Here is a 25956-nt window from a genome sequence, read left to right as displayed (position 1 = left end):
GAGCTTATTGTGTAATAAAATAAAATTCTAATTAAGATAAAGTTATCGAATTATCACACACTATGTTGATCAAAGAAACCGTCTGAAACAAAAGATGCCCAAATACATGGCGTAGTTTTTAAACTGTAGTCTTAGTCAAAGGCAGGAGTCCTCTGTCTTTTTGTCACTTGTGAAATCTCATGTTGGTCATCTGTGCAGAGTTTCTGTTTGTCTAATCATAAGTTACGTATCACAGTGTGATGCAAATTCTTCTACCAAGGGAAAATTCAGCTCGAAAAACTCACCAGTTGTAGTCTGAGAAGTAGTTACCTACCCTTTCCCATGAATATGAATTTTAGTTACACTGAAATAAATGAGCTGCAATGTTGTGAAACAACTCTGAACAATTCTCGCATTTTATTTTAAAAAAGTAATACATTATTTTGGTTGGTGAAAAATCCACCTGACTGGTGGTCCAACAAGTTAATTTCGGACTCTGTAGTAATCTACAGTAATATACAAGGAAAGGAAAAAAATCATGTATTATAACAAGACAAGAGTCCTGTAGTTATGAAATCAGCAAAAGCTTATGGCAGATAGCCCAGGCAGGACCCATTTTTTACCTGTGAATTCTGATAGCTCAGTTGTTATTTTTTCACTGCAGTGATGCCGCATGATCAAATGATCATTAGTGCAATTGATTATTTAGCCAAACGCTGATTCATCAGCTCATTTACTAAAGCTAACTCTCTGAATGCACAGCGGGCAGGATCACTGAGCCACAGCTGGCCCTGTCACGCATAATGGGAACGCTGCTATAATCACAGCCAGGGCTTAGCAGACAGCCAGAGCGCCCCCAAAAAACCCTGCCCCGTCCCTGCTCCTCTCTGTACTGCCAGGCCAGGCTGGCACGCAGAGAGCCGCTCTGAGATGCAGTCCCTGTGATTTGCCCAGTGCAGCAGGGTCATTGCTGTCGTCTTTCTCTGCCTATAACATCAAAGCATAGGTTAACTGTGATGTCATCACTGGCTGTCTGGGTTGAGAACTATCCCATGCCAGCTAAATGCCTTCTTCTCTTGCCTCACCTCCATCAGGCACTATCTGAGGCAAGCTTGGGAGAGAGGAATGCTGATCGGAGCACGTGGTCCACCGGTCACCACGAACACATCCAGCCAGATCTCTCGAGACCGCAGTGAGATCCATCCCACGTCTAGGTCACGCAGTCACTCTGAGCACAGACATGTCTTGTTCTAATAGGCCAACATCCCATAATAACCATTTACAATGGACACCACTTACAGACACCACCAGGTAGACCGACCCGGTGACATTAAGCAATTATTCAACAGTTCTCATTTAATTTAACAGAATCTCACGCTGTCTGAACAACAGAACAGGTGACTTATAAAGATGAGGAATGTGGTTGTTTGGCAGAAGTGTGTTGCAGTAGTAACCAGCAAGCCTACAAAAGAAAAGATCGCCAGCTTGATTCCAGGGTTCGGCACTGTTATACCCTTGAGTAAGTACCGTTGATTGAGGTACTTATCAAAACTGCTTCAGTGAACATCCAGATGAACAGGTAATATAGTAGTTGATGATAATTAATGATAATAAATGGAAATTAATTACCATTGCTTAATTAAAGGCTAATCGCAGGCTAATTATCACATTAACTGGATACTTAATTGCCATATGGCAATTGACTGACTGATTAATTAATTAACCAATTAATTAATTAACAATATTTGTAAAATCCACTCTTGCTGCTCACTTTTCTTCCCTAAATTTCACTTCCATCTTTCTCCTCTGTGTGCAGCTCTTGCCCAGGCTCACTGTATAATCTACACCCTCTCCCTTTACCGCTGCGTCTTCAGGGCAACGTGCTGCCTCAGAGCTACTCCCCACTAGCAGGAAGTTTATATGATATGACAGCATGCCCGCGAGCAGCAGCCCGAGCGTCTCACTTCCTCGATGCACTTCAGATGGTGACGATTACCTGCAAGGCGCCACCTGTAATCTGACCTTTCAGTCTCACCCTGGGCACGCCTAATGCTTAAACAACACTGCAAGCTAACCATCCACTACGAGCCTCTGTGGTGGCCTGAGGCTAATGCCTTTTCATTTACTGAGAGGACCAGCCACCCAATGGAGCAGTGGACCAGCCAATCAGAGGACCAATGGACCAGCCAATCAGAGGATCAGTGGACCAGCCGACGTACAAAGCACCATGTGTGGCTTATCTCCCACCACATGCTCCCATGCAGACGGCATAATCCGCCACCACAAACAGTAAATAAAAACGTCATGGCACTGAGACAAATGACTGTATCAACAAATACACCTCGCTAGTTCAACGCTAAAATAATATTGATTTCAAAGCCACACTGAAAAGTCATGTCTCAAACTTCAGTAGCACAGCTACACGTGCAACTTGTGCAGTATACAGTACTTTCAAACCCTGGAAAAGAAATTTAGTCAGAGTGACCTCGACTATCTGACAGGAAACTGATAGATAGGTAGGTACGTAGGTAGATCAGTATTTGACAGGTGGGAACATGGGTAGGTAGGAAGGTATGTGACAGGTAAGTAGGTATGTAGGTAGCTGTTTGACAGATAGGTAGCAAGGTGTTTGATAGGTACGTAGGTGGGTAGGTATTTGATAAACTCACACAGGCCATTGTGGCAATCCTCGGTGGGTTGACAGAGGTCATACAGGAAGGCAGACATGCCCATGATTAACATGGAGCTCTTTAGCAGGAGCACGGGCCTAATCCACAGCAGCTGTGATGAACAGGGCCAGCGTAAACACACCAAACTGGTGGTCTGCGTTCGGCACACAGGTTTCACCTCACACAGTTCGTTCTCCACATTGCCCACACTCAGAACACCAGAGAGAATTTACCACCTCTGCTACAAGAAGGAGCCACACTCAGAACACCAGAGCAAATTTACCACCTATGCTTACAGGAAGAAGCCACACTCAGAACACTAGAGAGCATTTACCACTTCAACTACAGGAAAAAGGAAGAAATACTACATTCAAAGCATAAAACTTCAATTATTAACCTAGTACTATAGTACTATAGCTCCTAGTACTATAAATACCATATATATATTGTGTCAGTGTGGAACACAAAATAAAATCCAGTTTAAGAATGTACTTTTAACAAGGAAAGACTTGTTTGCACAAATTCTTGGTGCAACTCTAATCTAGTGCATGTATCTCAAATCCCGGAGTCCTACATTTCTCAAGTTCCATGAAACTGGTAGATGATGTAAGTGGTGTCATGGCAACAAAGGACGGCTACAAGTGCAAATCGGAGCACAAAGGGTACACCATCAACACGACCAGCTGAGAGGAGGATACATTACAGACGAGAGCTCAAACTGTTTTTCACACGCAACCAATTCTTCTTTACAGAAGAACATATATTCCATTTACAGAAGAAAACCCTTGCGCGTTCAAAACAAAAACAAATTCCTTAAAAGAGTAAAGCACCTGCTAGCTGTCACCAAAATGATTTCCCTGTTATTAACTGACAATTCATCTCCTGTACCCCAGGCAACAGCTGATTCCTTTCTCACAAGCCAAAAAAATCCTGTTGCACTTAGCCTTTAAACGTAAACTGGTTATACTGTCAAACTACTACGATACTATCACTGACTGATGTTAGCATTCAGTTAATTCATTCTTGGAAAGTTACACACGCTCATTTCACAAGTTAAAAAGCTGGCACAGACAGAATACTTCTAGCGTGGTACACTGCATTTGTCTGCATTTCAGGCTACATATCTGCTAAACGACCATAAACGATCACAGTCGTTTCCTCCCACCTGTCACACTGTGCGGCAGTTCACACAGCGCTGGCGTTGGTTCATTTCTCCCCGGGGCTTGTCAAAACAATGACTTCCAATGCAATCCCGTCACCAGCGTGAACTCACCTAGGCAATGGGATGTTCCACTTTTCAAAGCCAGAGGGGGGAGACACGAAACCGTTTGACATTGAAACGGTCATTATTTTTCTCTGTGTTTTGTAGCGCTGTGCGCCCTTTTTCTGTGGAGAGACCCAGCAATGCGACGCAGCTGTGTCCATGAACTCTTCACATATGAAATTTCAACAATGTATAAACAAAAAACAGAACCCCCCCTCCCCACCTCCCCTTCACACTTAGGCCAACCTTTTCCTTTTTTAAGCTGGAACCAAACAGGAGCTTTGCAAAGGATAATTGGATTCTGTACTCTGTATTCATGTAGCTCCAGCCAGCAGGGTCAGAGCAGTGTAACCACTCACCATAAGCAGGACATTTACACAGAAAGCGCGGGGCACACAGTTCAACTGTAACCGTTATTAACATTATAACTCATGCGAAAGAGGAAAAATCTTCTTAATCAACCAGAACATCACTGTGTTGAAGACACATTAACTGTTTTTCCTACTAAAAGAAAGTGATTCGCATTCTTAAATGAAAAGAAATCGGCTAAACCTCTTGACAGGTTAATTCAGCAACCTCACTTTCAGAAAACCCTCACTTTACATGCACACACCACATCACGCATTTAATGCACTTTTGCACATAAGCATCATACCTGTTACTTAAATATACTTTCAGTGCAGTTTCAATGCAAGTATATTTCAGATCATACCCTCTGTCTCGATTCATAAACCTCCAAGGTCAGTGCATAATGCCCCCTAGTGGCAATTTAGTGTAATGAACGAAAAAGGAAAGTTATAGGTATAATTTAAGAAATACTCAAAACTATAATCACAATGACACAAATCGCAAAGTGCTTCCAGAGTATTTACGAGACAGACTGTCTGTCACTGCAAGCAGTTGAGATCTAACTAATGACAACAATCGCAGATATTTTATATTTGGCTTGATCAAAGCAACTTCTCTAAAGCAAATGCTATCAAAAACCATTTTCTCCGAATTAATAAAATTTGTATAAAAATCTGAATTTATAAAATGATCAATATTGATTAAAAAAAAAAAAATTAATTTAAAAAGGCACATTATCTCATGATGTGAAAAGTCTGTATCAACACTCAATTCTGTTTACACAGGAGCTCACAGTAATTCATTACCATTACCGCTGTTGTCCCTGTGGTGCAAGTACCAAATTTGGACACAGCAAGGACATTTTCAGGGTCTTCAGTATTCTCCTGTAGCATGTTTTAAAAAGGAAGCAACACTACTGTTATCACATGTTTCCCACATTTTCACATGTGGCTCCATCTGTCCTGAGCCATTTAAATAGGATGAATTTCAGCATTTCTGGGAACAACCGTTGGAACATATTTTCCACCTTGCTGCGCAGCACCACCGTGAAACTTAGAAGTCCCCCAGCATCCGCTACGGGCGGAGAGCAGGGAAACAGGCTGTCGGAAGCGCGGCTGTAAGCAGAAGCATCGGGAGGCGGTAATGCAATCCCGGGTGCGAGCGGGGGAAGTCATTCCGCTACTGGCACTGGACAAACGATTCCATCGCCGGAACACGACCCCCCGCGGTAAGAAAACCTGGCACAGATCCCCGCACCAGAACAAGAAAATCCACAGAGCCTGTAAAATTACGACTAAGCTACCTCTTCTTGCAATATCAGCAACCTCTAATATCATTAATAATTTTACGTGTCTTTTTCTAAACATTTTTGTACCGTTTAACGCCACCAGGTGGCCCCAGCTGTCACCCTCCTGACAGCTAAAGCAGGGCATCTTGAAGAGTTAGCTGTCGACAGGGTCAGACATCTCAGCTGATAACGGTAGTGTCACAGCACCATTAGCGAGGACAGATGTAAACAGTTTAAAAACACAGTAAACAGCAAGAATAAGTGAAGTGTGGTGAAGCCTAAATGGACAAAACATTTCCAAAAACCCTTCAACATTCATTACTCAAAAGATGTCTCTTTACTGAACTTGTGGTATCCCTTTGTGAATATTTGTAATAACTGAGCCCTAGCAGCTCTGGAAGGGAGACAGAAGAGTCAGCCTGTGGTGCTGCATATTTAAAGTCCCGGAGAGAGGCCATTGGGTGAAAACAACAAATGTGTGTTTCATGCCTCAAGGAGTAGTGGTCAGAGCTCAAACAAAAACATGTGTTCAATTAAAAAGCAGCTCTATTCAATCCAGTAAATTCAACTGTCAGCAAGGGACAGAATACATCTGCTTACTCGTTTTTAGTTATCAAAGGCACAATGTAAACTGACTGGGACAATGGGAACATCTAACGGTCTGACAGCTGATCCAGGGACACCCCCTTGAACTGTCTTCGCAAATCAGTGTGTGTGTGTGTGACCAGTGAGAGGATTCAAGTCCTCACACAAAACTAACTGGCTGATCAGCCATAGGTTTCAGCCAAAATCAAGACCCACATCTGGGAGACATTAATCAAGCCTATCGTACACTGGAAGAGAGCAAAAGATTCTCGTCAAAGGAGAAAGCCAAGCTCTGCAAATACATTTAAATTAAGAAAAAAACAGACCTGAAGAGAAACCAGGACTAGTTGCTCTTTTGTGTGTGTCTCCTTGTTATACCTCTGTCTCTCCCCTCTCCAAACTGTGACCTTTGACCCTGCGTCAACCTCCACACATCTAGTTGCCTGTTATAAGTGTCGGGGCAGAAAAATACAATCCGAAAAGAATCGGGATTCCAAATTCCACGGCATGCTTGTAAAGGCAGGCAGAGGGCCCCTGTCTGGGCAGTTACGGGGTTGGCTGTTTCACGGGGTGACTGGCGACCGTCACTCGCCAGATGTCTCTGCCGTGGCGCGGGCCCAACGCAGCAGCCAGGCATTGGAATCCAAACAAAGCAGGCGGGGGGGGGGGTGAGAGGCAGCCAGTGCTCGTAACAATGCCCCGGCCCACAAGCCCCCTTTGTGTCATGGCGTGCGCTCAGATGGAAAGCCGCACTCTTTTGTCCCATTTGGCCTTTCATGGTGTCATCAGCGCACGAGGGTCCACCATCTTTATGCTTCAGCCGACGAAGCCGGGCAGCACCAGCTGGAGACGTCCTTATTTCTACTTATTTCCATTTTCTCTCCACATTCCATTACATTATTGTCATTTAGCAGTCACTCTTATCCAGAAGCGTACATAGGTTACAGTTTTATTATTTTTATACAGCTGGACATTTACTGATGCAATTCTGGGTTAAGTGCCTTGCCTAAGGGTACAAAAACAGTCTCCCAGTGGGGAACTGAATCAGTAGCCGTTCGGTTACCAGCCCTGTTCCTTATCGCTACAGCATTCTGCTGCTGTAAATCAAAAGAGTCTGGAATACACCGCCGCCACAAGATTTAACCTCTGTGAGGAGGTTACGGCTTCCCATTACCACGCTTGCACCACAAGGTGCCGACGACAGTTTAGAGGTGATTCCAGGAATCAAAGTCAAAATCGAGCAGTCTTTTTGTGCTGCCTAAAACAAACAACCAGCTGCAGAGGGATTCTGGGACATGTCTCTCTCTCTTTCTCTCTCTCTCCGCCTCTCTCTCTCCCCCCTCCGGATCCGCGGGACGACTCCTTCACATGGACCTCTGGGAGGAATGCGAGGCATTTCGCGGCCGGGCTCTGGCTTTGGCACGGCTCGTGTCCCAGTGCCGGTTCTGCACAGGTCAGCAGTGTGAAAACCTCATCTTTCAACAGCCGGGTGCTCTCTCTCAAACTCCGCAGCTATTCATAAAAACTCCTGAAGGCAAACTGTTCAAGGGTCAATATGTACCTTTGCGGCAGAACAGTTTCAAATACATAACACATCTCACATTGCCGCATTACAACCAAACACTGAAGCCCAGGAAGGACCAACCAGCCCAGGGCCAGCTCCCACTCAAGCCCTCATATGGCCAATCCTACATTACACAACATTATTGTCACTTAGTAGATGCTGTTATCCAGAGAGACTTATACAGGTTAAAATTTTATCCATTTATACACCTGGATATTCACTGAAGCAAATGTGGGTTGAGTATCTTGCCCAACGGTACAAGAGCAGTGCACCAGCAGGAAACTGAACTAGCAAAATTTCAGTTATGTTACGCGCTCCTTACCACTACATCACTAGTGCTAATGCTAGTGTACTAATGCTAGTATAACTAGATAAACCCATGAGTGATGGCTTTTAGTTCTGAAACTGCAGACAAACCTCTGGTTTTGACAGAAATAAATGAATTTGGTGGGGCATCCCAATCCTCCATTTCAGTTTCCCTACTCTCCTTCCAGCTAAAGTGAAGCTACTGGAAACATGAGGTTTTGCCTGATAATTAGGCCTCAGGTGACACAGTCCCAGGTGTGGCGAGAGGTAATCCGCACTCAGCCAACTCCCAATCCGGTATTACCCAGATGCCCGACGCCGCAGCAGCGCTAATCCCGCTATCTGGGCTGGCCCTGGCTGTCGAAGGCTTTGTTTTCAGTGCTCCGAGCCGCGCGTTGTGACTGGCGAGAGCTTCGCCCGAGCAGCGATGGTGGCTCTGCGCGAACGCTGCACGTCACAGCCACGGCTCGGGAACAGGGTGACATCACGTCTGGGCAGCGCCAGAGATGGTTACGGGGCACGAAAACTGTGACTGGCTCAGAGAGGCAGGGACAGAGAGAGGCCAATAATGGTGTGACCCTGGGTTAAAAAGAGCGAGCCTAGAGGGAAAGGACTTCTTAATCAAGCTCTTATTGTGAAATACAAAAAACAGCTTCAATGTGATATTTCTTTGTCTTTTTACTAATACACTGTGAACAGTACACTAATCTCTGACCCGAGTTCTTTATGTTTTATTGACTCTATTTCACCTCCCCCTCTATCTCCCTCTCCTTTTCTCTCTTACTTCTTTTACTTTTTACAAATCCTCCTGTAGATGGCTGTTGAGAGTTACAATTTGCTATAAAGTCTCAATACAATGCATCTGATTCTTGTAATATTACTTATACCTGCATAATTGTATCATTCACATCGAATAAAAAACCTAACTAAAAGAAAATGAAGGAAACCAGGTTCCAGAGTTTCCGGGCTGTGAGCAGCACAGCCCTGATTACTGGCCTTGTGTCAGACCTGATGTAAGCGTGGAAGATGAGTATGACGTACAGGTGAGGGCAGGTGAGGGCAGGTAAGTGCGGACAGCTGTGCCGACGGTCAGTGGTGTGGGCCGAGCAAGCGTGCATGTGGGGAGAGGTGGAGGCAATGGGCCACCCCTGCCTCAGTCTGGAGCCCAGCATTCCTCCCCCCCCCCCCCCCCCACCCCAAACAGAATGACCTCATAGTTTCTCATTAATAAAAAATCACCCTATGCAAAGCAGGGCTGTGTGCTCAGCCTCCGTGCATGCGGATACACCTCGCCTTCCTTCCCATGATTCATGTGCCGCATGCAAACGAGGGCGAGTCAGCTGAATCCCCGCCGGCTGCCGCACCCCCTCAGGGCCTGGGGATGCTACGGCCCACTCACATGCAAAACACGGCTCAGCTGGCCTGCCTCGCCTCTGGGTGCGACACAGAAGCCCTCGACAAGGCAGCGAAACACACACACACGCACAGCCTCTGCGGTCACCGAGGGGTTAATCCTGAACACGGGATCTTTACTGAGCAATTCCTGTTTTGAGGATTCTGATGGAAACAATACACAAAAGTGACCACAAAAAATGTGCATTGCGGAAAGGAAATAGCAGTTAAGTGCCTGTGCAGTTAACTCTTCAGGAGCTGGTTGCACTGCATCCAAACAGAGCTGTTTATAGTTATGGGGGACTTTACAGCCATGTATTATCCTGTTAAGAAGATGCTGGTTTTGGTGAGTGCCCAGTTCACACTCATAGTTAAACACGTTGTGGCTCTCTCTCTCTCGCCCCTCCTCCTTTGTGGTACAGTAATGACCCATCATCCTTGCTCTGTTTTCTGAGCTGCACTCCGCCTTGTTTAGTGGCCTTGCAAAATTATCAAGTGAGCGTGCTATTTGTGTTTGCGGCGTAACTGCAATTCAATATGGCCTCCCTCCTCTCAACTGTGTGGCTCGGCGAGGCTGGATTACAACTCTACAACTCCCAGAGTAGCCTTCGGGGAAAAGAAAAAACTTACAGAGTTCAAGGCTGTTACAGAGCCAGCTTCCTCAGCTGAAATATTCTTCCATTCCAGACTCTTCTGCAGTGTCTGTGAAGGTAGCAAAACCAAAGCCCTGGTCTTGATTTATATGGAGTGCCGTGTGACCAGCTGCAACTGCAGTGGAGTCCCTTCACACTTCCATTAGTCATTATTAATGTCACACAGTGTTTGATGGCAGTATACACCCATGTTCAACATCTGGTCTGACAGCAGTAGCCAGGCGTCAGATCGCAGGAGGTTTTGGTGAGATGCAGCCTGTGTTGGGGAATCACATCACACATTGTTCCGGACAACAGTCATGTTCTTCTCCCTAGATCAATGAGAGATCCATATTTCTTCACTGACACAGTAATATAAGCTCGTAACAGAAAAAGCTGGACTGAAGACATCAAGAGAAATAGGTGCAGTGGTATGAAGGTGCATATGTGTGTGTCTGGATGTTACAATACATTACATTACATTATTGGCAATTAGCAGACACTCTTCTGGAGAGTGACTTAGATTATTTACAATTTTTATCCATTTATACAGCTGGATTTTTACAGAGGCAATTGTGGCTACCTTGTCCAAGGATACAACAGCAGTGTCCCAGCGGGGAATCAAACCAGAAACCTTTCAGTTACGAGCCCTACTCCTAACCGCTACACCACACTGTGTGTGCGTGTGTGTATCACTCGAGCAGCAAGCTGGGTCAGATGACAGTTGTGGAACATTTGACTGAACATCCCCTGGTGGACAGCCATGCAAACTGCCCTGTTCTTATCACAGAATAACATGGGAAGTGAACGTGATAAAAATCACCCGACAAAGGAGTCTGCCTGTCATGCCCCATCCCATCATTTCCATCTACAAACAAAGGCAGCCCTTTCCACGGGCGTCTGGAAAGAGCAATCTCTGCCCCAGCTCATCCAAAGCCCGCAGTACCTGGGGCTCTTCTCAGCACTGCCAGTCTAACTGGCAGAGAGCAAGAGCATCCTCTGTTGCCATGGTTTCCCCCGCTTCAACTCTGGGCTTGGCAACCATGGCAACCACCTCGGGTCCCGTCGTGGCATGAGAGTTGAACGGAGCGCAGAGGAGACAGCGACAGGTGTATATGTGCGTGTGTGCGTGTGTGTGTGCGTGTGTGTGTAGGAGAACTCCAGGCACAGCCTACCTTCTAACCACCAGCGTCAGGGTCTTGTGGGAGCCCTTGACCAGGCAGATGGCCTCCTGCCGATAGCCGCTCAGCGGGATCTCGTTGATGTTGACGATCTCATCACCAACCTGGAGCCGGACGGCTGCTGCCTTACTGCCTTCCTCCACCTGGAGCGCAGACAAAGGCAGCGTTAGCGCTGAGTCATTATTCCTGCCCTAGGGCCTTCCCCTGCAGTATACACTATTATTACTATTACTACTATACCATAATTACTGCTGAGTCATCATTACTGCACTAATGCCTTACACTGCTTTATACACTATCATTACTATTACTATTACACCATTATTACTGCTGAGCAATTATTACTATCCTAAGGCCTTATAATTTTATCATTATACCATTATTCATAGTCACTCAGTAATTGTACCTATGTATTACTAGGATGTGTGTGCTCCACACACACACACACACACACACACACACACACACACACACACACACACACACACACAGAGCAACTAATACACAAATATTTGTGTGCAAACATCACCTAACACCTAATTAGCTTTTTAGGTCAATTCTGAAATGCAGCTACTTCAGGATTACAAGTGTACCGCAGGGTAAACTACTTCATTTGAAACAGGACATCAATCATATTTTTCTTGGTCTGGCACATAAAAAGAGGAAACATGAAACACAATATAGCTACAGATAAAAAAAAAATAAATAAATAGCTTAGCATTTTCCGAGAGATAAGAGCCACTGTATGTATCTACGAATGCAGCCCAGAGCTCTTAATGTAGCCCGCGGAAGTGAGAGCAAACACACAGCAGTGTGTTCCAGCACTGGGGAGCAGCAGCACTCTGTCTGTGTGGACATGAGGAGTGTGTGTGGCAGCAGGAGGGGCTCGCTAGAAAGAGAGGGAAGGCCGGGTCACTTCCCACAGGGCCACACCATGTGACCCCCTCCCCGAAAGTGCTTCTCGAAAGCGCTTCCCTGGCATCGGAGCCTGAAGGTGAGCCAGAGCGTCCTGTCTGAGGAATGCATGACATCATGCAATCGCCTCGTGACACACGCCACCCCCCCACCAGGGAGAGAACACCAGGCAAGGGGGAGGGAGGTGCGGCCAGGGGTGAAAGGTCACAGTTCACACACGTCCTGGTGATTCACCGATAGCTGCATAGGAGCCCGAGGAGCACACAGGCCCAAAGGGCACCACAGAGACGCAGAATAGGAGGAAGCCTAGATCAGAGCCAGGGGACGTGGACACAGCAGTTGGGACCGGTGATTTCACCCAACACTGACCGGCCAAAGGTGGGTTAACAACAACCAGACTCCCTCCGTGCACGGTTAGCCACAGACTGGACACTCTGTCTCGTCTCGTCCCATGTAATCTATCCGTGGCGTGTCTAACCTGCTCAGAAAGAACAACTGCATTCCAACCCATGAGGAATTACTGACCCCTTTTAAACCCCGGCAGGCTGGCTTCCATTCAACATCATTAACCAAGAGAAAGAAAAAAGCATGGAAAAAAAAAAGCTTAACCTTTGACCTCCAAGTCCTCCCAACCCCCCATGTCTACCTGAGAGTGTTCTGCTTGTTAACACATCTGCCCGGCCACTGCTAATGAGCACGCTCCACGAAGTGGTGGCGGGCGCGCATGTGTGTGTGTGTGTGTGTGTGTGCATGGGGGGGGGTCTGCGTGACTCAGCCGTAGAGGTATGCGCACCTTTGCACCCACCCCCACCCCCTCAACATCTTACCACAGCCCAGTTAGCACCAGCTTAATGAAAGCCCCGCCTTATTATTTTCTAATAAAGAGCAGGATTTGGACACAGCTGAGGGGGGGATCTTATATGCTGCAAATTCCACAAGGGCTGCGTAATGCATTCTTCTCACGCATGAGACGCCCAATTGCACAAGACCAAATAATTGAACTTGCTTTAAAAAAAAAAAAAAAGTCTGCGCACCTTGGTACCCGACAGCTCCCTGGCACAGAAGCACCATGACTCTGATTCACAGGGCAAAGCTGATTACGCTTTGCAACCAGCGAGGAGAGGATGAGAGACACAGGGAGACCAGCGGACCTAACGAGTTTGCGCTACGGTGTGGTCCGGGCCCCGACTGCGGCCCCCCCCCCCCCCCCCCCCCCCCCAGGAGAGACCCCACAGTGTTAGGGTATCAGGGTGTCCCTCACACCAGGCTTTCCTCAGGTGTCGCTCACTTTGCCCCACCTACAACAGCCAAGTGACCTCTCTCTCTCTCTCTCTCTCTCTCTCTCTCCTGCACAGCTGTGACCAGCTCAAGAGGAGATTCAGACCTGCCATATTTACCACAAGGGCCTTCAACATTCGCAGACTTCCTGCGAGAAACATTGGTGGATAAGGGTGAAAAACAAAACAGAATAGAGCTACAGGAGAAAAAATAAAGATAAGATCCCGAGGGCAGAGCCAGACATAGACGAGCAAAACGAGCCTACATTTAGTGGTTTGGGAAGTGGGTGGGTGGCGGTGCATTCTGGGAGGGCGAGATGCACTCTGCATGCCATTCAGATTTTACTGGCCGCACCAGCGTCCCCACACTCTGGCAGGCAGGGGATGCCCTGCCCAGGCGCCGGGGCGGGGGGGGCGTGGGGGGGGCGGCTGCAAAACTGTGCCGGCGCTTTGCAGCATGGTGCGCTTCGCACAAGGACGTGCCAGGAAAACAAAAAGCTGGAAAAGTAAAAAAAAAAAAAAAAAAAAAAAGAAACGGCGTGGAGCTCTCCAATGAGCAGGAGAGCACCGGGGATTTTAACAGATTCCAGATGGTGAGCCTCACCTCTCACCGCTTAAGCATTAAGATGTTTACCCGAGGGGGGAACTGGAGGATTCATCACAGTCTCAATCCACAGAGCAGCCACTAATAAGCTCAATCAGACTGAATCTGCACCGCGCTAGGACCTTACACAAAACCCAGCAAAATAAGTAAACAGCAGCGCAACCCCAAACGCTGCAAAGCTGGCCAAGAGCACATAAATCAGTCGCTAAAGACGCAGTGCAAATATGTTGGGCTCCCACCATTTATATCACACAATCATTCAGACTCACTGATCAGCAAGCATAATTTCATTTACAGCTCAGAGCAAGTTATCGTGCACAAGCACATGAAGAAAGACAGAGTAAGGCAAACCCGTAATAACCTCATTCAGCACAATCTGCCTGGCCGCATGCACCATGGTGAGAGAGTAATCACGTACTGAAACAGCGCCACATTCCTCAGAAAAACATGAACAGAGTCCAAGAGGGGTACAAGAGGCTGGACTACAGATCCCATGAGGACAGGCTGGGGTACAGGAAGAGGGGTGACCCAGTCAGAGAGGACAAAGAGATACTGGATGAGGCAGGGTCACCACAGCCCCATTCAGAGAGGGGGCTGTGGTGCAGGCAAGGAGGAGGTGTCCCAGTAAAGGGGGGGTGTGGGGTGCTGTCCTGAGAAAAGAGAGGACTTTGGGGTACATGGGTGAGGAAGTGTGACATACTCTGTACAACCTTCAAGACACAGTCTATGCTTACCTGTTCGGGTACACACTACTATTCACTTGCTAAATAAATGCCTTTAAGCTGTCAGCTTTTAAAAATCCCCAGGGAGCAGCCCAGGGAGCAGCCCAGCCTGCGCACTGTGCAGCGTGGACACAGCGGTCACGGTCCAGCAGCCTGACCGCTTCTGTGCGCTGCTGCTCAGACACATACACCACTCTGCAGCGCTGGAGGAGCCGGAGGGAGATCACACACCACCTTCGGCTGGTCTCTGCGGGACAGGAAAGGGGGCATCTACCCCCGCAGGCTGCGAGCCTCGGATAAACCGTCCCTCCGTCCCCGCTCCTGTGGTTCCTCTTCCTCCTCCCCTTTGTGTGCGGTCGCTGCCGGCCTTATAAATAGTCCTCCCCCCCCCCCCCACCGCCGACTTGTGGGAGGCCGCGTTCGTGGCAGAGGAATGTGCCCCGGTTCTTTTTCTGCTGACAAACGCTCCTGTGAGCAGCGCTGCTGGGGGGCGATCTGGGAGGCCTTCGCCCCCCCGCGTCTCACCAGCGAGCAGGTTTATTAGCGCTGCTCCTCCGCTGCTCCGCTCCCCAGCCTTCCGCTCCTGGCCAGCGTGGGGCGCTGCCAGGGGTGGGGGGAACATGGGGGGTTACGGAGGCTCGAGTGCAGAGTTACGGGAAATGGCGCGCGGCAGAACGGGAGCCATGAGCCGGCCATCTCGGGGGGAAAGAAACAGGACACCTCCACAAACCGCAGAGCTCACGGCTAGCAACAAGGGTGGGACCGAGCGACGAGGCAGGAGAGAGAGAGGGAAGAGACAGAGAGGAAGAGGGGAGAGGAAAACGATAAGGAGAAGCATGAGAGAGGAAGAGGAGGAGGAAGAGGGGGCCAGCTGTCATCCCACAGATAAAAAGCATTATCACCATCACTGTCAGAGCTGCGCCCAGTGTGCTTGCTGCGGACCATCAGCACTACTACAATTCAGCTGTCTGTGCCTCAACCTGAGCCACAACCCTCCCAAATAATTACACAGGGTGCGAAAATGATGATGATACATCCCTCAACTGCACGTCACCTTGAACTGACACAGCATTGCTTATTTTCACTCCTCTTTGGCGTCTGTAAACACTGTTAAACACATAAGCTAGAGAGAAGTCCCAGGGACAGACTCTCTGACACAAGCTATCCAGCAGAGCTGAGCCAGGCCCTGTGGAAGCAGTCCACCTCCAGCAGCGGCCCTAGTAAGGCTGAGGCCCACGCAGGTCGCATGGCAGGGTTTCAGGGCGTAATCCCACGGCAGGACACGCATGCAAATGGGTGTCACAGCAGCGAAAATGCTGAAGGCCCACACGCAGGACTGATGCGACCCTGACCACGGTGCGCTCGCTCCCTGCAATTCAAGGACCACTCTGACAGACCGGCCGCAAGGCAAGAACCCAGACTGGCTTGGGACGGTTATTTTTACACCTGCTGCAAAGCTGGACAGTATAGTAGCTCCTTCTTGGTGTACTTTACACTAATAAAATCCTATTTAAGCAACACAAAGAGAGGATGCTCCTGCAGAGACCAGGGGGGAAAACATTCGACATCAGAAAGACCCCCAGCAAAACAGGAAAAAAGAAAGATGTAAAGAATAAACTATCCTTGTTCTACAATGAAATGAGGGGGCTGGGGGTCAGGAAATCATTTCGACCAGAATTCTTTCAGAAGTCAGGAGCAGTGTTCTTTTTTTAGTGACCACTTCTCTAAATAAAAATACAGCTTTTAGCCCAGAGGTTGGCAAAAGGTGAAAAATTCCCCTACCACAAGACCTAATGGGTCTGATTCGGTGATGCATGCGCACTTTCTCTAAGAGACTAATCCATATGAACAGACAGCCTACTGGAAGTGCTGGTTTGATGAAACAGAGGGAAAGAGAAATGATAGTGAGATGGAACTGTGAGAGGGCTGATGGGTGACAAATGTGGCGGACAGCGTGGAAGGCGGCAGGATTTCGCGAGCTGGTATCCGCCGTCTGCAGGCAGCAGATAACGGGAGGAACGCCACACTGACTGCATCGGGAGAGGCCCGCGTCCGGCCTCTGGAGGATCGTTATGGCAACCTGAACAGCCCTGTTAAAAATTAAAGAGCCTGAAACCAGAGAATGTCAGGTAGGCGTTTTTTCACCCTCCGCTGTCCTAATGCAAACAGGAGCGACACAGGGGTAAAGGGTGCCCATACAAGGTGAACAGACATTCTGTTTCCACAAGCTGTTTTCTTTTAAACAAATAACCTTGAAACAGTGCCTCTCACTGCCTTCCCACACACACACAGACACAGTAAAACACACACAGGCACTAACACACACACACACACACACTTCAATCGCCTCTCTACCCATAAGGAGTCTAAACCTTCTGCTGTCGAAGGGTGGGTGGGGAAGTGCAACTCTACTCCTCGGTTTGCGTGTCTGGTTATACACACCACCAACACACACACATATACACACACTCTCACATAAGATCAAAGCCACTGAAATGCCTTCCAAAATGACACTATGTCTTCCAAGTCATATTCAAACACAACTTTTATGAAATGAACACAACACCTGTACAGAAAGCTCCTGTACAATTCACTTCAGAAGTCGCCTTACCAAATAAAACAAAGCTGGCAGACCCTAAAGTTACAGTCATTTAGAGGCCCACAAGATGCACCTGCTGTTCACCATTATTCAGTGGATTTACCTGAAGCATTCTGATCCAGCCTTAACAAAATATTGATAGTCTAAATGTAAATGAAGACAAACCTGTGTTATATTTTAGCCATACAAGCTAACAAGTTTCTTGAGTTGACTTCAACCTTTAACAACAATCTGAGCAAACTGCAAGTAACAAACAGGAAAGCACACCTTGATATTAATGAATATCTATAATGAAGATGATCTTTATCTTCTGTACAGCCGTATCAGCTGTTCAGCAAGGAAGTGAAATTTTGGCCTGTTCTTAAATTGATCACTCATGCCTGGGTACCAACCGCTAATCAATTGATTCAGTTGTCACCAAGGGTGCTGCCGAGGGGGGACCAACACCTTCAGCATCAACTCCTTCTTTCAAGTCAATGCACTTGGAAAATTTGCTCAGCCATGTTCTTTCAAAAGTCCTTCAGGAATACAGCCAGTAACCCACGTTGCCAATTATAAAAAATGGCATTTAAATGTATAAGGTACAAGGAATGCGGCCATTTCAACCTCTGTTGCGTCAAACGGCATAAGAGCATGGTCCTGGGGAGAGGGACATGTGCGGAGCCAGAACACGCACACAATGTTCACAGTGTGAGAGGGGATTGTACGGGTTTATTGAATCGGGTTTTAAATAACGGGATGGAGATCTTTGCCGAAAACCCAGGCTATGGGCGGAATGCAAGGAATTTTAATTGGTTCCAGTTTGTTTTGAAACAATGCCCTTTTTTGCAGTCTTAAATCCTCCGGGACTTTTTTTTTTCCTTTCATCGCAAAAATCAAGAAGGCCTCAAGTTCAGCGGAGCCAAAGAAAGCCTCGAATTTAAAGAGCCCTTTCAATGATGACTTTTTATGATTGACTGTTGTGCTATAAGCAGCAACGCTGCGATCCATTATAGTTTATATCTCCACAGTATAAAGCCGTGAAAACTATCACTGATATATGACCTGGCATCTGGCCAGTGTGATAAAGGTCACTTGAGTGAGCAGTCATGGTCCCCCAATGGGCATTTCATCATGTTAGCGCTAACAGAGAGCTTTTAAGCTTTTAAGCCACTGACATAGCGTTAAGCCACCTTTGCAACAGTTTAGCATGATTTATCAGGGCTAGAGTGCAGTATTTTAGTTCTCTGGGTAAACACTTTATAACTGGCTAACAAAACAAACATGAATATATAACGCAATGTATTAGCGAACTAAACATTCAAATTGTCTTTGTGCCAAAAAGCTGTCCAAATGGAAGTTAACTGTGGGCACATAGCAGACAGACCCATTCAAAAACTGATCATGTTCACAAGATCCAGCTCCTTCCACAAATAATCCATAAAACCTTAGCCCCACACACACACACAAACCCAATGCCCCCTCTGAAACAGCGAAGCAGTCAGGAATAGGACAACACCAAGCAAATAATCCATCCTCATCACTGCACTGATTGAATGCTGATTTTCCAGAAAGCGAAACCCTCAAGTCTCTCAAAGTAATGAACACTTAAAGCTCACAATGGATTTTTAATTCTGTGACGAAAACAATTCTGATCTCAGTGGCATCAGTCAGTGTACAGCCACTGTTCTCAAGTATAACTTCCTAAAACCTGCACACTGAGGGCCTGATGGGGAAAAAATAGCAGGGAAATACCCCCCCAATCCCATTCTCTGTTTTTCAACAGGTCCCTTACCTTCCTCCCCCTACTCTAGCGCAAGCTCGGCGCCGGCAGCACCGACCCGGGAATCAAAGCCCGCATTCCGAGGAGCGTTCTGAAGATGACAGGGCCCTCTAATCCAGGTTAAATTTATCCCAGATGGCGCACTGTGCCATTCCAGCCAGCTCCGGGCCGTCAGGAATAATTCAGTACATTTGGAGAGTCTTGCAAAGCTCCTGCATTCCTCTCCAGCTCCAGGCACTGCGGGTTACGAAAGCCGGCGGGCCCCTCCAAAGAACCCCCCCCCCCCCCCCCCCCCCTCCTCAGACAGAGACAAACATCAGGGCAGATGAGACAGAGTGCATTTTGGGGCAGCAACAGCATTGAGTTAGCTGGGGGGGGGCAGATTTAACAATGAATTCTGGGAACGGTTGAGCCACAGAGTGCCAGTGCACAGGTCATGACCAACTGCTGCCTGAAGTTTAAAAAAGTGAGATTAATTTGTGCTTGTGATTCAGTTCGCACAAAGCCAAATGCTTAAAAGTGGAAGAGTCCAATCTGCCACACAAAGAGCTGTCTCTCTGTCTGTCCGACACTTACGAAACATTTATGACCCTGAGCTCTCCTCTCTCACAACCTCTCTCATCCACCGTGAGGACTGAAACATTAACGGGATTTTTGGGTGCGAAAGCATTCCATCTCAAAGCTGTCTGATGCAAGGAAAAAGCTGTCTACACTATGTTCAATTATGATGATCTTGCAATATAAAAATGACCCTGCACTGGTACCAAGTCATTATCACCTCTACACTTACAGACATGACATCTGCTGCACGCGCAGCTGACTGACCTATTTAAAAGGCAATCACACATTCAAAGAGCTATAAAAACAAATCAATTCGACAGCAAAGCAGAAGGAAAAAAAGCAGTCACACATTAACTTATTTCACCAACCGCTGAGGTATGACCGAATCCCCTGGAGGCGCTGCCGTTTCCCCGTCCCGCGTAGAAGGGGGTCCCACGGCGACACAGAGCAAGAAGGATCCCCAGCCCAAACACCAACGGGCAACCTGCATCAGTTTACTCTAACAATTCAACGCCGTCAGTGCGGCAGTGGCCAGCCATAATGCTCTCAGCTCGCTAAGAGCCTTAACGCCTGCAGGAATGTTGCACCTTCCAGTCACATGCACTGGAAACCAGTGGATGAGGCAACACGCCTTTCTCCCCCCTCTGGAAATCCTGGATATACAGGCTGTGGTGGCGCATGAGTGGCCGAAAAGCCCCTGCCCTGCACGCTAACAGGGGGACTTTGAACTCAGCTGGGTCAATATGGAAGCTGCGCACAATGGGAACGGAAGCAGAACACCACAGACAGCAAACAGCAGCTCCTGCCAGTCTGCCTCTCAATGAAGCAGCAAGGTCTTTCGGAGTTTATTATTAACCAGACTACAGGGGACTCGTTCGGGCTCCTTCTCCCCTTTCCTAAAGGAACCCATTCCCCATGGGGGGACACAGTTTATTCGATTACCATTACCTACAAATGAATTAAGGCACGAGCACATTGAGAAAATTATAAACACCATCACCCTTTCTGTCATCTTCTGCATCTCCCCAATGTATTTCTCTGCCCACCCACTTCTCCATCCCCTGCCCTGTATTTCTCTGCCCACCCACTTCTCCATCTCTCCTATGCATTCCTAAGCTCCACCTACTTCTCCATCTCTCCCATGCATTTCTAAGCCCCGCCCACTTCTCCATGTACCTCATGTGTTCCCTAGCTCCGCTCACTTGTCCATCTCTGCCATGCATTCCTCAGCTCCAGTATTTGCCTCACTTGCTCCTTTTCAATTTTCAATTACAGGAACTTGAACTTGTAGGAAATAAAGGCTAATGGCCTGACAGCAACTTTGGCATAGAATCTGTAAACCCTGGGGCTTCTCTACTGTCTTCCCAAAACAACAACTCTGGCCTGTGATGTAGAGGATGTAGAGGATGAACACAGAAATCTGTCCGAACAACAATGTGGCTGTCAAAATGAGACTGACTGAGTGAGACAAATGTACTATAAGCACCAATACACCACCAAGTATTTTGAAAACTGATATTAGCCATCAGACCCTGGTTGCTGTGAGGTCCAGTTCTAATAATGGAGAAGGGTCTGAAGGAGAGCATACCACCAACCACAGTGGCAGTGAGAGCTCTCAGCACCCACCTCCTGGGTCATGGGACCAAACAGGATCTATGCACCATGTCACACAACCTCACCTCCACACGCACCTCTCCCTCCATGTGCTCTCCTAACAGGCTTAAAACAAGGCTCAGAGTCTGAGAGATGGTTGCAAGGGAAAAACAGATACTCCTTCACAGGATACGAAAGAGATCCCACGACTGACACCAGTGAAATGATGTGTGTCAGGTAGATAGGGAAATCTCGGCTTCTTGCCCCCCCCCAAAGAGCAAAAAGACCAAAATCAATGGTGACAGCAGCTCTCCTTCAGTGACACCAGTTCTAAAAAGACAGAGGCTTTATCAAGTGGCTGCATGTGATAACACACAGTATCACTTGTCAGCACAATATAAGAGTGCTACACTGCAATGATCACCACTGATTCCCTCTGTAGGGTTCACTCAGATTAACTGATAATCTTGACAGAGATGGCAGTGGCCAGTGGGACAGCTCCAGTCGCCTGGAAATGGCAGTGTGTGGGCTCACCTCCACCACAGCGCAGACTACTTCCCACAGGAAGTCTGGCATTGAAGAGCACTGAACAGACTTGAGTGGAAACTCCCTACTCTACCAGCAGCACCATGCCATATGCACACACAGCTCTGAAACTTCACCATGCTCTTCAATGACACAGATAACTGGACTTTGTGGTTCCGCAGTACTCTTTTAATGTTTATTAATTTTGCAGGTTATGTATTAAACATAATATATTTAAAATACTGTACTGGTGGGGATTATTTTTTGGCATAGATTCACTGCTATATGAATAAAACAGCCCATTAGGCTGGATATTAAGCATGTTGCATTACCTAATACGAATAAAACCTGAAACATGAACTGTCTCTTAATGTGCTCAGGACAGAAACTGCATACCAATAATAGATAACTTTTCATCACTTACATGATGACAGTTTAACACAACCAATGATGTACATTTTTTGGCACAGCCCTAACATATGAATACTACTGTTATTTAATGGCATGCCTCTGCGCCAGCATCAGAATGAATGAGCATGAGCATGAGCATGTCACATGCATCAGACAGGAAAGATACCAGAGGTCTTGGCTGAGGCACTGAACATTTTAGGGGTTTGAAAAACAGACGTGTGCTGGAATAGGCAGCCATCCAATGAGACCTCTCGACCGGACAGGTTTATGGGAGCACATGACATCATGCAACAGGAAAAGTAGAGATGGTGAGAAGCGGAACAAAAAGTCCCACAAGGAAATCCTGTCATTTTTTTCACAGCCATCTCCTGAATATACCTTAGGTCAGACCTCCGCGATCTCTCTCGTGTGAAACTCATTCAGACAGGCACCAGTCCACCAATCAAATGTCCTGCTGTGGAAGAGGTACTTGCGAGCATGCTCCTGTCTGATTTTTGTTTTATGGAAATTACATCCCATGAGTTAGACTCATGGGACATTTACAAATGCAACCTTTGGGTGTCCCGCTGTTCTACAGCACATAACATTTCAGATTACAAATAAAGTCAAGTCATTTTAGAGATAATTACACCTATATAAAGCAATTTGGATTCAGACTCCAATGACTGTCATATCAACTGCTGTATCAATGTTAAGAAGACATCACACCTGATAATCTGAATGATTACCTATTAACAGGAAGAGCATGTCAGAAGGCTTGAGGAGGAAGGGCAGTATTATTTCTATTAATATTCAGAAGCTTAGCAGACCAGACTCTCATATAGTGAATTTTACCCATTTGTATACCTGGATATTTACTGAAGCAATTCAGGTTATATACATTAACTGCACAAGAACAGTATTCAATATGAGAACTGTACCAGCAACCCCAGGGTCACAAGCCCTGCTCCTTTCCACTATGCCACACTGCTGCAGTACAGTGGAGATCTCCTTAGGAAGGGAAAAAAAAATCTTGTGGTCACATGTCTATTTGTAACTCTAAACAGGGATTTCTGGATTTGACAGGCCATACACCTCTGATAACAGTAATAATGACTCATTAACTCAGCCCTTTTGGCATAGTGGTGCAAAGAAATTATCCACAGTGCTCCAGTAACTATTGATAAACCAACAAATATCCATGTTAGTTCACTTTCCCCTTGACAGCGCTGCAGACCCTTGCTGTGACTTCATTCATTAAAAAGTGAGTCATTGCGCTAAACCATACAAATGCATTCAGCTGTATAATATGAAAAGCAATGTTAAAATCAAAAGCGTTTGCAAACTTTTATGTGCATGTAGAGATAGTAGAAAATGGACTATTCCAAGACTGATGCCCAAATAATTTAAAAATTGCATCACTGAGATCGTTGAAATAAAGCTCAAGAATTAATACAAATTCAGAGCAGTGTCCCTTTAATCAAGCACACTTAAATCGCTTCAATTGAAATGGGGAAAAAAACAAGCACCAGCGTTTGACTTGACCATGGCTCGAAGAAAAAGCTTCAGTTCTAGTGATTGACCAATCTTTTTCTTAAATCACAAATTCTGATGAGTGAAAAATTGTGCCATAGTTTGAGCGTGTACACAAACAGGATACTCACGCATACTCGTGTGTAACAGTAATAGATCCATATCATTCCAATTAAAAATGACTAACAGGAAAGAACTAAAATGGAGCGGAGTTCGATCGGTCACAGCCAGCTACAATTAAAAGCGCAGAACTGATGGATGCACAGACTGTCATAACACTACTGTCATAATATTGCCACCACACTCCACTGCCTAACAGCCATAAAACACTGGCGCTACCTGTTGCATCTGATTTGGTAACTAAAATTCTGCTTAACACAAGACAGGTGATTTACCTTGGTTATGAGGAGAGGTTCGCGGTGCTCCCGACCTCCTCTGAGCGTGAACCCCCACGGCGCCCCGCCGGTGAGGACAACGTCCACCAGCCTCCATCCCTCGCCATCACCGAACCTCGGCTCCAAACTCCCCAACACTTCCACCTCTTGGTGAAGCAGTCCTTGTACTCTTTTGCAATCTCTGCCTGTAGATCTCGGGTCTGTGCTGTGATCTATGGCATCCATGGTATTAAATCCCGTCTGATCTTGTGAAATAGAGGTGTCGTGGGGAGAATAAAACAGAATAAAATCACAAGTGAATTCGGGTTTGACACGACATTCTCTTAGAAAAAGAAAAAATATTTAGTTAGCTAGCTAGCTACTTGTATGTGATAAATTGTATCTTACAGCTATACCGGTTGTTAACTAGACTAACATATCGCTCCACAACAGACACATAATGATCTTAATTGAGAGTTATATACATCATGTTGGCGGCTTGCAAAAGTGAATAATCTCAAAGCTTTCTCACTGTCACACCGGTGCACCACGTTCAAGTCAATATGGCTAGCTGTTCTAGCTATTCGGCTAGCTAGCTGCCATGGGGGATCTGGTTTATCTTTTTCCTAGCGTGTAAACTACGTTCACTATCAAGCTAATTTAACTAACTAGTTTACGTTACAACTAGTAAGATGACATTTGCAAGATAGCAAGCAAACGATCTGTAGTTTGCTGTATCTGTTTAGCTAGAGAAATACATACAGAGTTGGTTAGCTAGCAAGTGAGGTAGCTAGGTAAACTGCTCAGTTAGCCAGCTAACGTTGCAAAGCAAAAATTCTCAGACCATGTAGCTTGCTAGCTAGTCAGGTATTAATGCTGACTTCAATAAAAGAGTGTAATACGGTGCAGTATACCGAAAAATATCGGCTGGTCCGACTTCCCTCTGATCCCAGAATGGCAAATACATCCAGTTTGTTTCAGTCTTTCATTGAAGGCGATGGTGAAATTCTCTGTCCGCAACCTGACGAGATCCGTCTCTTTCAAACAATATTCTGTAGCTCGCCAGCTAGCACGCTAGCTAGGATCAACAGGCGGAATCAGGTTTCCTTAATCTCACATATCGGAAAAGTGCTTGCTCGCTGTCCCTCTACCGATGCAATAAAACTCCACTGCAAGTATGCACCTTGCAATCAAAGTTAAAATTGAACGCACTCTCCCGACAACATTCTTATTTTCTCAATTATATGACTGAATCCCGATGGGACAAGCGACTGAACAGCACCCAGTGGGCGCCAGCTCCGAGAAATCTGCTTTGTATTAGCTAGCTAGCTAACGTTAGCTACTACACACTGAGAAAGCTGACTAGCAAAGTTAGCTGGTCAGATACCTGAATTAGCCAATAGAGGGGCGACGAGGACCTGCAACCACAATGGACACGGCTTGCAAGTTTGAAAAGATGGACTCCATGTTTAACTGCATTTTTAAATAAATACACAGTAGCGTAGGATACAGAGAGATTTTCATATAGGCTTATTTATCTTCGTATAGCCTATATCAGGAAAACTTACGGTTGCTTCGCCGCTGAGTTCATCTTATTATTATTATTAGTGTACACTTGACAAGATCCTTCTTACTAAACACTGAACATTCACTAACTCCTGCAGCTTTATCGATACAAAGTAATAGTACTACATACAGCTGAAGTTATGTCTGTTTATTTATAAACGTTGCAGTTTAGTATATATTGCCAAGTAACTCAAATTTGTGAAATTTGTACGTTCTCTATTAGAACGTCGGAAACGCCACTGTTTGCTTTCCAATGGCCTAGCCAACCGAAAACGTTTTCAAAGTCTTTTGGGTGTTGTTCTCCAATTTTAGGGGTGTTTGAAATAA

At 46.4% G+C, this 25956-nt stretch overlaps 1 protein-coding gene across 2 annotated transcripts in view; it reads right to left on the bottom strand.

Moving 5' to 3' along the window:
* The window catches only part of LOC118789423 (protein Shroom2-like), a 48720-nt gene extending 23617 nt beyond the window's left edge, over window positions 1-25103 (bottom strand). For both annotated transcript variants that reach the window (XM_036545837.1, XM_036545838.1), the window contains exons 1-3: window positions 24978-25103; window positions 24085-24329; window positions 11203-11351 (exon numbers count right to left, since the gene is read on the bottom strand). In XM_036545837.1, the coding sequence (XP_036401730.1) occupies window positions 11203-11351; window positions 24085-24309 (374 nt within the window). In that variant the 5' untranslated portion in view covers window positions 24310-24329; window positions 24978-25103. The remainder of the gene's footprint in view (window positions 1-11202; window positions 11352-24084; window positions 24330-24977) is intronic.
* Window positions 25104-25956: the final 853 nt, after the last annotated feature.

Source organism: Megalops cyprinoides, chromosome 14 (genome assembly GCF_013368585.1).
Source record: "Megalops cyprinoides isolate fMegCyp1 chromosome 14, fMegCyp1.pri, whole genome shotgun sequence".
Lineage (NCBI taxonomy): Eukaryota > Metazoa > Chordata > Actinopteri > Elopiformes > Megalopidae > Megalops > Megalops cyprinoides.
Note: the sequence above shows the minus strand (reverse complement) of the source record. Positions and strands in the feature narration are given on the sequence as shown.